This window comes from Ostrinia nubilalis, chromosome 4 (genome assembly GCF_963855985.1).
Source record: "Ostrinia nubilalis chromosome 4, ilOstNubi1.1, whole genome shotgun sequence".
NCBI lineage: Eukaryota > Metazoa > Arthropoda > Insecta > Lepidoptera > Crambidae > Ostrinia > Ostrinia nubilalis.
In genome coordinates, this window is record NC_087091.1 from 12,258,616 (window position 1) to 12,270,067 (window position 11,452).

Below are 11,452 nucleotides of genomic sequence, written 5' to 3' on the forward strand. Positions count from 1 at the left end.
AGCAAAATAAGGGCGTGTAGGTGGGACAGAGACAGCCAATTCTTAAATCGTATACAATGTTGGTAAATAATATAATAGCCTTTAAGCCCTATTGCGTGCATACGTTGCGTGTTAAACAAAACGTTGTAATTTGACTCCTGTTTATAGCTCTGTAACCGGTGCACTTTAGTAATGATTACGAGAATTAAATAATACGCTATAGTATACAGCGTATATACGAATAATTTTGCTTCATTTTAATTTTCTTATTGCATGAATAACTCTCTGATCAAATTACATCTCGAGTCATCTTTTTCATCAACGACAAAAACAGATCAAGTTGTAACCTGTAATATTTTTAGACTGAATTTAAAAAAAAAGTTTAGGGTATAGCAAAGGGGGTGCAGGACTTAGCGACATCCGGACCGGTAAAAATATTCCATTTAATCATTTCAAATCGATTGATGTTCCATCATAAACGTAATCTACACAGCATATTAAAACAGCCCAAGTCACCAACACCATAACCGTGACCTGCGATCTCTATTTAAACGAGATCGTTATCTTTACTACAAACAATCCGATTACTCCGACTCTCAGGTCAAGTTCAGCCGAGCAAGAAAACGGCGCCTCGAGTCAGGGCCACTCATCTTCTGAATGGAAGTCGTAATGTTGCGACATTAAACTGTCTACAGATGGATAACTTAGAGATTGCGTGGATTATTTAATTGTGATGCTCTATAAGCTGTTGTAGGCAACATTCAACGTAAAATATTGTGCTGTTTATTATGATAGTTGCCTGAAAAGTAGAAAGAGTGTAGGCATTACTTTTCTCATAAAAATAAATTATTATTTACAAATACAAATAGTTCTCGAAAAAAAGTGTGGGGCATGTCAGGACAAACAACATTAAGCTAAATATCATCTGGCATCTTTGTAGTTGTCATCGTTACAGCCTAATTACGGCCACTGCTGGATAAAAGCCTCCCCCAAGGATTTTCACAAAGACCGATCCTGCGTCGCCCGCATCCAGGCACCTTCCGCTTTGTAGTTGTAAAAATTAAATCTAAATACTCACCCTCTTACCAAAAATTATACGCTCGATGAACAGTATAACTTTTGTAAGTACCTAAGAGGGTTAATGTGCTGTTGATTATACAATCAAGCAATGGTAAGCAATACTGTTTCGCAGTAGCAAGCATGAATGCGCGAGACGCGGCTGGCAATGTCGAGGTTGAAAAAACAAGTTTCGTGAAACCAATTTCGGGAAACTAGTGACATACGTATATGGACATTTGTCCCTAGTCAAACAAAGTCTGCTTCAGTCGTCTTCAAATTGGTGATGACTAACACAAGCAGTTTATCGGGATAAAAATAATAATTGCAATACATAAATTACAACAAATTAACACAATTATAGTTTTTAACATATCGAGACACGCACGCATTTACTATGCCAAGTCAGAATATTAAGCAGAGGCGTAAAGACGCTCGGCTGGGTTTTGAAAGTGAAACCTGACCGGTAATCAAAAACGGGAAGGCTTTAAAAGTAGATCACCTCGCTACCTTGCAGCCATGGTTCCCATATAATTATAAGGATTCATGACATTGACAAAGAGGCTATAATGGTTTTATACGAACAAAAAGTTTGCATGCATGAACATTATGTTAGTATTGGTCGGTAAAAAGATACTTTATTTATGAATTTTTGTATTTGTCAAAACAAAAGAGCAACAAAATTTATTTTCTTTCATAAATTAAAAATAAATAGTATACGTAGGTAAACCTCTTTGTTAGTTTCCAACAAGTAAGCATAGTAGGTACACACACACAGTTTACAAGGTTTGCTTAATTTTGGTCTTATAGCGCTAGTACTCATACTAATACTTAATAACAAAACATTTATGTATGTTTTATCCAGATTATGTTATCTGAAATACTAATAATTTCAGTCACACTTTTGTACCTACATTGAGTTCTAGTTTTAATTTGGCCTTATTAACTAAGCATGAGTCACTATGATTATTACTGTTATGTAATAATGTTTGAAAGCACGTCACTATTGAATCATTAATTAGCGCTTGAAAACACAAAGTCGATCTTTGATGCAAAAATTGAGAAAACGCTACTTTAGAAATTGATGTTGCATATGTTTGATTATGCTTGAATATACTTTGCATACTCGAGTTTTTTTATGAATGAAACTACATTATTTTAAAAGGCAATAAACATGAAAATTAGACAGCTTCTTTCAAATTACAAAACTTTTTTTGACGGGAGAGAATGGGTTTTCCTCTCTTCGTTTTATTGTTATTTTGGGCTCTTTTATTTACTAAAATAAAAGAAAGGCTCGATTAATCTGAACCCCACTCAACACTTGAGTGAGTATCGGAGGGTGTTACGCAAGGTGTCCAATTAGGACCACTCAAATTACACATGAACCAGATTTTCAGTTTGTGAATGAAAAAAGTGCTCTTTTTACTTTTCAAGGCGAGTAACCCAAATTGATCAAACCAGTTTTGGAGAGTTGTTTTTAATGTATAAAGGCAAGAGGTCCTGGTGAGTGAGGCACCAGACTTGTGTCCGAAGTTGTGGGAAAAACAACACCATGGTCGCCAAGGTAAATTAATAATAATAAAAAAATCAAGGAAGATATTTAAGAAATTCCTTAGCATTTAATACAACTTCTAAGTTTACACTTTGAAATTTGAAATATTCATTAATTTTTTTTCTTTAATAGTTACTACAAATTGTAGTTCGCTATCATTATTGAAAAAAAAAAAGTAATTTTAGATTTTAAGTATCTCTATAGCGTCTAAATAAAATAACCTAAATAAAAAAAATAAACCTTATGAATAAAAAAATGATTAATTTTATTAAAAGCCTTATTAATTCAGTTGCGTTAATAACATTATCATCAGCATTATGACGGGCGTTAAAAGATTAACTATTATTATTTTCAACAGGTTCTGTGCTTCCTCGCCCTCGCGGCGGCTGCCTCTTGCCAGGACTACCACCACCACGACTACCACCATCAATACAAGACGGTCATCCAACACGAAGCACCCAAGAAAATTGAGGTGCATCACCCTGTCCATACAATCTCATACAAGGTAAGATTAAAATAAGTTAATTAAAGTAATGAACTACGAGTAAGAGTAGGCGCACACCGTTGATTTTTAGTTGGCCGATAGTTGTGCCCGATTTCAAATTGTATGAAGAATCGGTCAAATCAAATCGGCGTAGTGTGCGCACTCCCATACATGCCCATACTGATCAACAGCCCGACTAAACTATCGGCCGACGAAAAATCAACGGTGTGCGCCTACTCTAAGTGTCTACTTAGTTAGGTACTACAGTATTGCTCTGTGTGGTACCTACTCAATTTTTCGTTATCACATTGACTACGATAGACAAATAGGTTGTCAATCTAGTTCCATACCTATTTTTGACAAAACCATGTTGATGCTGTGCCAAGAAAGGCTCAAAATGGCGGTAGAAAGCATCATGGACGAATGTTTCGAACAACTTAGCACAACAAGACATAATGCTGATTAAGATGAATTTCAGTGTAGCTATACCTAGTCTTAAAATGAACCTGGGAGAAGGATTATATTTCTTACACGGCTATCTTTGATCCCAAATACTTACTTGAAGGAGGTCACATCCATTGATCAAAAAAACTAATCATTCAATAACTTCTAGGCTGTCCCAGTCCACACTGTCCACGTGACTCAACAGAAGCACGAAGCTCCTAACCACTACTTCGTGCCTGCGCAGCCTGCCCCAGTTCACGAGATCCTGGCTCCAGTCCATGAGCTCCACGCTCCAGCTCCAGTTTATCACGCTCCTGTAGTTCATCACGCTCCAGCTCCAGTTCATCACGAAGAGCCAAAGCACAAGGAATCTCACCATGAAGAGGATTACTACGTAAGTAAAACTTGATATTTAGTTTTTAGTTGTTACTATGGTATAGCAGCCAAAGATAGGTGTAGGGTTTGTGCTTCCTTATAAATGGCACACTTTTCAGTATTATTGTTTATACATCAGAATAGCATATAGGCTGTAATATAAGGCTAGGCTGTAACGATACAAATAAACGTGGTAAAGCCGCAGGCAATAGTTAGTTAAAATACAATTATAGTAAAAAAAAATGAATGAACTGATTGGTTCTGCCCATGTTCTTCGCCAATATTGTTCACTCAAAAATATTTTTTTGAGTTTTACGAATTGCAATAACCGTGGTAACTATATCTTCGAAAAAAAAAATATTTTCACTTATTCTAATCTAACTATGACACGTGTAACAAACAAACATTTGACTCACCCAACTCCAGTTCACTAACAATCGTCTTTTCCAGGCTCACCCCAAGTATACTTACGAGTACAAAGTGGAGGACCCTCACACCGGCGACAACAAGTTCCAGCACGAGACCCGCGACGGCGACGTCGTGAAGGGCGTCTACAGCCTGCACGACGCCGACGGATCTATCCGCACTGTCGAGTACTCCTCCGACAAGAAGTCTGGGTAAGTACAGGAGGCCGAGGTTAATTGTAACCGAGGAGTGTTGTAACAGACGACCTGACGGGCGATGGGGCAGCAAAGTTCTGGAGTGAAGGCCACGAATCGGAAAGCGCAACGTAGGACGTCCATCCAAAAGGTGGACCGACTACCTCATAAAGGTAGCAGGAAGGCGCTGGATGCAGAGGGCCACCAACCGGCCATTGTGGAAATCATCGGGGGAGACCTATTATGTTCAGCAGTGGACGTTTTATGGCTGAAATGTTGATGATGATGAGTATTGATTGATACATTGTCGATTTTTGGGAACCTGTTGACTTCAGGGAGCTCGCAACAGCGTGCATTTGTTAGCTCGAGGCTTTAACTAAAAACGCGCACTGTTACGAGCTCGCTAGTAGTTAATAAGTTCAAAAAATCGACAATGTCTCAACTCTCCTCTGTTACAACTAACCTCAGTCTCCCCTACGCGACACTAATACAAATTAGACTTAGAAAGCTAGAGGATATTAATCTTTGCCTACGTGAGAAAGGCAGATCAAGATACTGTAGGCTAGTCGCGATCTAGACACCATATTTTTCGTTTCATGCGAAATTTATTCTAACAATCAGTATTTGTATGGTAATGCTACTTGTTTATACCACGAGAGTTAATAATTAGAATGTTAACTTTAACTGTAGGTTAAAACCTATCAGAATAAAATTTTATTGAAAAAAGCCTTCTTCAAAAACTGTTAGATGTTTATTGTAGAAGTAGGAAGGTATTTTTTAAATTGGCTTTCTCGCTAAGTCATTCACATTAGTACCAAAAAGATACTGTACCTACATGACCTACGTAATGAGACGTAATTCATTAGTTTGGCAAGAGATTTTAATATCCCTCAGTGTTTAACAAACTGCGATAATGTTCCTTCAAATGTTTAGAATATTACAACTGCCCACTAATCTCATACATTTGTTCTCTTACAGATTCAACGCTAACGTCAAGACTACAACGAAGCACGTCCTGCCTCAGCATCATGAGTACCACCACTAAATTACAGACTCTACCTAATTAAGCTATGTGTTCATTAGTTTTAAGATGTTAATATAATTTTATTCAGTCATAAAACGAGTTTTCATAATACCTCATTTACCTCTTCTATCCACTTTAACGAATTAGTGGTAGATTAAGGACAAACTGTACTAAGTTAGGGGCAAGATGACACTTTAGAAAATGTTCAAAGATATTACTGGATCAATCAAATGTTTATGAATAGTTTTATTTTAGTATTACTTACTGTAAGTATTACTTAGTAGGCCAGTTGTAGTGCTGAGAAAAAATAGCCCAAGAAACTTATCTTTTTAGAAGTACGTATAAATAACTATGACGATAAAATATTAATCATTAAGAGACCATGATTGATTGAAGTCATGACTCACATCTTAACCGATTGAGTCCCAGACGGCATTAATTAATGTCATAACAATTGATTATCTATTGTGTCTAGATTCGCGGAGCTTGAAGGATTAAGCTTCTTGCTTTACAAACTACATCATCTACTCATCATCTCGTAAGATTTTATAAATGTAGATCATGCATAATGTATTAAAATCATGCGTGTTTTATGATTTACTATTATAATATGTATGTATATGATACCGTAACCGATTGATTAGTTGCATAACAAAGTTCCCAGTTACTTGCCTAATCTTGATTTTAGATGAACGAAGGAAATCCGTTTCCGTGACAGTAGAAAGTTATCGGGTTGCATACTAATATAGTCCTTTCAGTGCACGTCGTAAGTATGTTAAAGTAGGCTTACTTTAACATACTTACGACGACGACTTATTTATACCATTACTTATTGACCCACACGAATGCATATCTTAGTAAGAAATTCAAGAGTTCTAGGGAACCGAGATAGAGATGCGAACTCTCGGGCCCGGTGCCCTTTTAGTCACCCACTGGGTCCAGGTTAGCGAGGAATGCAACCGGGCCCGGCCGGGTTAAAAACATACCGAGTAGCAATCTCTAGATGGAATTCCCGGGCCCGGTGGGTGCCTAAAATGGGTTTCCTTTGCAATCTCTAAACCGAAAATCTTTAAAATATTGCGTTAAAATCGCATATTTCCAAATACCTATACATTCACAGATGCAAACTTACTTACAGCGACTCATAATGACACAATTAATGCATAATTTGGTGGTTGCGAAACAGAGTTCACGGCTTGCGAGAAACGGCAATGCGTATTGTGTCAACTTTGCTCTGGTTTTAATACAAAAAGTTTATCGAGTGCGACATTGTACTCAATTTACATAGAACTAAATCAGGGACGATATCACTAAGGCCTTTCTGAATTGAGATTTTGCACTTGAGCGTGCTCCTCATTTTCTAATCTATAATATAAAAATGAATCGCAAAAGCGGTAAGCGCATAACTCAACAACGCCTGGACCAATTTTACCAATTCTTTTTTTTTAAATGTTCGTTGAAGTCCAAGGATGGTTTTTACGGCGAGAAAAATTCGAATAATTTAAGGGAAAACCCTAAAAACAGTCCTTTTCTTTTTCCCATACAAACGTTTTCTAACTAAAATGTAGAGTCAATTTGAAATTTATTGCTATTCAATAAAGTTCATATTAAATTACACACTGCGTGTTCGCGTTGGAGGATCTTAATTGTTCGTTCTTAATCGATCGAAGTATGTGGGGTCCGCTAGTCAACTATCAGGCAATTATCACACTGCGCCGCGCTCCGCCGCGCTCCGCCGCGGTCCGCGTGATTTCATATAAAAAATCCCGCGCGCAGACGCGTTGTCAGTGTGTTGTGCCGCGCGTGTTTTCTATACAAACTGAGGTACTTGCATACAATGATTAAATCTGTCGTCCCGCGTACCGCGGCGGAGCGCGACGCAGTGTGATAATCGCCTAATGTCATATTAAATTCATCCTTGAGTAGAAGATGATCATGCTCAATCTGGAAATCTTAATTATTATTATTTTCTTTTACACCCGTATTCACAAACGATGCTTGCTCAAGTGAAGCAGCAAATCGAACGCACAGCGTTGAATGGAGCTCTGTGGTTGGTTCGTGTGTCACTGTGCGTCCAGGCGCATCGGGAGACCTCATAGTAATGTTTGTGAATACGGGCGTTAGTTTCTTTTCTCCACCATTTTAGGGTGGGTTTATTAAAAGCTTTATTGCACACAAAAAGCGAACTTAATGCCTTATGGCATTCTTTCCCAGTTGAACTTTGGACCAAACAGAAAATTTGATTTGGCGGACTTGGCGGTGCAATAATAATTCAGAAACCGGGTCTATCGTAGTTCTATAAAGTTATTTCTTGCCACAAAAGAAAGCGTAAACTCAAAATAATTGTCGATAGGATATTTAAACTAGACCATCTAGTTGCAGAAACTCAAATAAAGCATTTTGCAAAGAACTTTTACCTACTTATTGGCAGCTTATAATCTTGATAAAAGAAATGAAATTGTTTCATAACCGAGCAATATTAAAATAGAGTTGCTATCTTTTGACGTAATAGATCAAGCAAATGATGTCATAATAAGAGCAGGTCAATTGATTTTAATAATTGAGTTTGCTTAAAAAATTAAGGGATAATTTTCATGGCTGATGAAAGTTATTTTCCACTAAATGAATTCTTATCTCGTGATCTACAACCATGAATGAAACAAATCAAAAATTTTATGTCAGATACGCAGTCCTAGTCGTAAGTTTGATTCCCGAATCGATAAAATTTTCCGCAATCGAATCACTACTGTGCTGTGATTAGTTCCAGTAATTAGATCAATAACTTTATTTTATTAAGTAGTAACACTGATATTATTATCTACTTTTATAATGGGCATCATAAAGTTACATCTTTCATCTGTCTATTTTAGGCTGAGTTTCAATCTTCTCTTATCTATTCTATTTTAAAAGCTATCATTTTATATTGTCACGCATGAGATCTATCATCATTAATAATGATCTCGCAAAATATCTCTATTCAAATTAATAACTTACGTAAATTTTATTCAAGTAAGATCGTTTCTAAAACTGCTAATGGTGTAATATAATCTAGCAACAAAAACGTGGTTATTTTTTGCATAGGTAACTTATACTTATTTTAATAAGATGATCATAATTATAATAAAGATGTTCCAAAAGTAGGCATTTGCAAATTTATGTACTAGTTTGTGCACCAGTTAGTATATAGATTTAGACAACCTTCACATTGGTTACGTAAATTACGTCATGCATAGGCTGCGCGCTCGCCGGGTTTCAAACATGACGCCCCAAGCGGTAACAAATTGATTCAATACCTACTCTCGTAACGTCTCTGGTATATATTGAGGTAATAACCTATGTTAATTCATCAGTTCTATCGCGGAAGTCAAAGGAGAAAGATCGAAATGTTAGCTAAAGTACGTGTATAGTACACAATCGTATCATTGTTTTGTATTAAACATCCTTTCACCTATTTAAATTAATCCATTCAATTTGCAGATCCTAGTTTTTGCTGTGGTCCTGGTGGCTGCTTATAGTGAGGAGCACTACACCCTCAAAACACACATCCAGCATGAGGAACCAAAGGAGTACAGGCATAGCTACGAGCATCTGCCTTTGAGGCTGCATCAAGAAGCAATCAAGGAAGTCCAGTACCAAGCTCAGCCTGAGGCTCATGGTCATGCCTACTCATCTCAGAGCATTGTGCATCAGCAGGGTGAACAGCAAGAATCCCACGGAGCTGAAAACGCAGCGCCCGTGTACGAGTACGGTCAGAGCTCAGAGGAGATCGGTCTTCAGCAGCAAAACTATCACAAGATCCAAGCTGTGCAGTATGCCTCTCCAGACCACCAGGAAAGCCAGGCGTACCACGTACCTGAGTCTCACCAGGCTCACCAAGTCCATCAATCTCATCACGCTATCCCTGTGCACTCCGCTCACGAATCTCTGAGCCACCACCAAGCTCCTCAATACCACCAGGCCGCGTACCATCACCAGCCCGAAGCTCACTCAGCCCACTCCGCCCATTCAGCTCACTCTCACGACGAACCCGTTGACTATTACGTAAGTAGTCTCCGTTAAAACCAAATTAGTACGGACGGCAGATTCCCAATTTATGGCAACTTTCCACTCGTTTATTCGAATCATGACTGTAGCTATTTTGATCACGTCTGCTCTATGCATGTGTAATGGGCTGTTATGTAAATTAACTGTGGTGAGATCCCACATTAACGTACTTTATTTATTATATTTACTAAAATACTTTTGCTCTTCCAGGCGTACCCCAAGTACCAATATGAGTACAAAGTGGAGGACCCTCACACCGGAGACAACAAATTCCAGCATGAGGTTAGGGATGGGGATGTCGTTAAGGGAGTTTACTCTTTGCACGAGGCTGACGGATCCGTCAGAACTGTTGAGTACACCTCGGACAAACACAACGGGTAAGACTCTAGATACAAAATCTTAACGTGTTTTTTATATGTTAATCTGTCTTTCAGGTCGTCGGTCCACCTTGTGGGTGGACGTCCCACGCTGCGTTTTCCGGTACGTGGCCTCCATTCCAGAACCTTGCTGCCCCATCGGCCGTCAGTTCTGCGTACTATGTGTCCTGCCCACTGCCACTTCAGCTTGCTGATCCGTCGGGCTATGTCAGCGACTTTAGTTCGTTTACGGATCTCCTCATTTCTGATTCGATCTCGTAAAGAAACACCTGATAAAGGTAGCAGGAAGGCGCTGGATGCGGGCCGCTACCAACCGTGCGATGTGGAAGTCATTGGGGGAGGCCTATGTTCAGCAGTGGACGTCCTGTGGCTGAAATGATGATGATGATGATGAATCTGTCTTTAAAGTGCTAAACTAAGCCATAGTTGAATGATGTCTTTGTCATGAGATAAAGCTTGTTCTACGTTTATAACAATTTTATTGCTTTATTTCAGATTCAATGCAGTAGTGAAACACTCTGCCCCCGGTCAACACGTGCATATTGAAAGCCATCATCGCAACTAGAATTTAAGTTCGCATGCCTCAAGACTGACGTTGTGTTTTGTATATTGTTACTAAATGTGTAATCATTGTTAAATATTAGTAAATTATTGTCATTCTACATCTTCTTTATTTATTGAAATTCCTTTTCGAACCGTGTTTTATGCGCGTGCGAATTATGTGCTTAATGATGATCATTAGTCTATTGATTGATGGATTCTTTGTTTTATATTACTAAACGGCTGTAAAATATTATCATGAAAAACATGATTACCTACCGGTAATGACTGGTTTATCGCAATACTCGTAATTGGAATTGAAAACAAGACAATTATAATTTATTTCAGTTAGAATTCAGCTAAAGCTGTAGTCACACTGTTGGGTTGCAGTTATTTTGTATGATTCGTGATTTATTACTTGAGAGAGATTTATCTGCGGTTCAAAACGACACGCAATATAAAGTATTATTGTATAGTGAGACTTTTTTAATCTATCACAAACAAAATATCTTTTTAGATCCACTATCAAGCAACAAAATGTCTAGGTAATTACAGAAGAATCAGTAATAAGAACTAATTTAAGTATTCTTACAATACATTACATATTAAGAGATTTCATCACAGCCAAAAAGGTAGACATCTGAATATTAATCTATAAATAATTAAAGTTACATGAATCTATAAAGATAAAGAAATCAAGCCTCATTCATAAATCTCTTACATAATCGATATTTCGAACGACACGAGAGGTGTTCTAGATCGAATCGATTAATCGTAACACGTTCCGATTAATTCATTGATGATTCTAATCCGGCTCTATTTCTTTCCTCCGCTAATAGTCCATCAATTTGACAGACAGCTGATTTGGCAATCGATTTAGATTTTAAAAGCATAAACGGAATGAACATCCGATAGAAATCTAAACGGATGCACCTTTTAGCAAAATCAAAACCCACTAAACTGACAGAAAATTGCGAA

At 37.8% G+C, this 11,452-nt stretch overlaps 2 protein-coding genes across 2 annotated transcripts; both read left to right on the forward strand.

The window, feature by feature from the left end:
* Nucleotides 1-2,527: 2,527 nt before the first annotated feature.
* Nucleotides 2,528-5,609, forward strand: LOC135071150 (cuticle protein 18.6-like). Its single transcript, XM_063964920.1, has 5 exons — nt 2,528-2,599; nt 2,946-3,092; nt 3,685-3,909; nt 4,341-4,507; nt 5,468-5,609. The coding sequence occupies exons 1-5, from the start codon at nt 2,588-2,590 to the stop codon at nt 5,532-5,534; spliced, it is 618 nt and encodes a 205-aa protein (XP_063820990.1). The 5' UTR covers nt 2,528-2,587; the 3' UTR covers nt 5,535-5,609.
* Nucleotides 5,610-8,831: 3,222 nt separating this feature from the next.
* Nucleotides 8,832-10,596, forward strand: LOC135071143 (histidine-rich protein PFHRP-II-like). The gene is made up of 4 exons (XM_063964913.1): nt 8,832-8,908; nt 8,991-9,554; nt 9,768-9,934; nt 10,430-10,596. Exons 1-4 carry the CDS (start codon nt 8,849-8,851, stop codon nt 10,497-10,499), a joined length of 861 nt encoding a protein of 286 aa, XP_063820983.1. The 5' UTR covers nt 8,832-8,848; the 3' UTR covers nt 10,500-10,596.
* The last annotated feature ends 856 nt before the right edge of the window (nt 10,597-11,452 follow it).

Coding starts and splice junctions, on each gene's coding strand:
- LOC135071143 (XM_063964913.1), top strand. CDS start 8,849: ATGTTAATTCATCAGTTCTATCGCGGAAGTCAAAGGAGAAAGATCGAA. Junction 8,909..8,990: donor AGATCGAAATGTTAGCTAAA/GTACGTGTATAG, acceptor TTCAATTTGCAG/ATCCTAGTTTTTGCTGTGGT. Junction 9,935..10,429: donor ACCTCGGACAAACACAACGG/GTAAGACTCTAG, acceptor GCTTTATTTCAG/ATTCAATGCAGTAGTGAAAC.
- LOC135071150 (XM_063964920.1), top strand. Junction 3,910..4,340: donor ACCATGAAGAGGATTACTAC/GTAAGTAAAACT, acceptor CGTCTTTTCCAG/GCTCACCCCAAGTATACTTA. Junction 4,508..5,467: donor TCCTCCGACAAGAAGTCTGG/GTAAGTACAGGA, acceptor GTTCTCTTACAG/ATTCAACGCTAACGTCAAGA.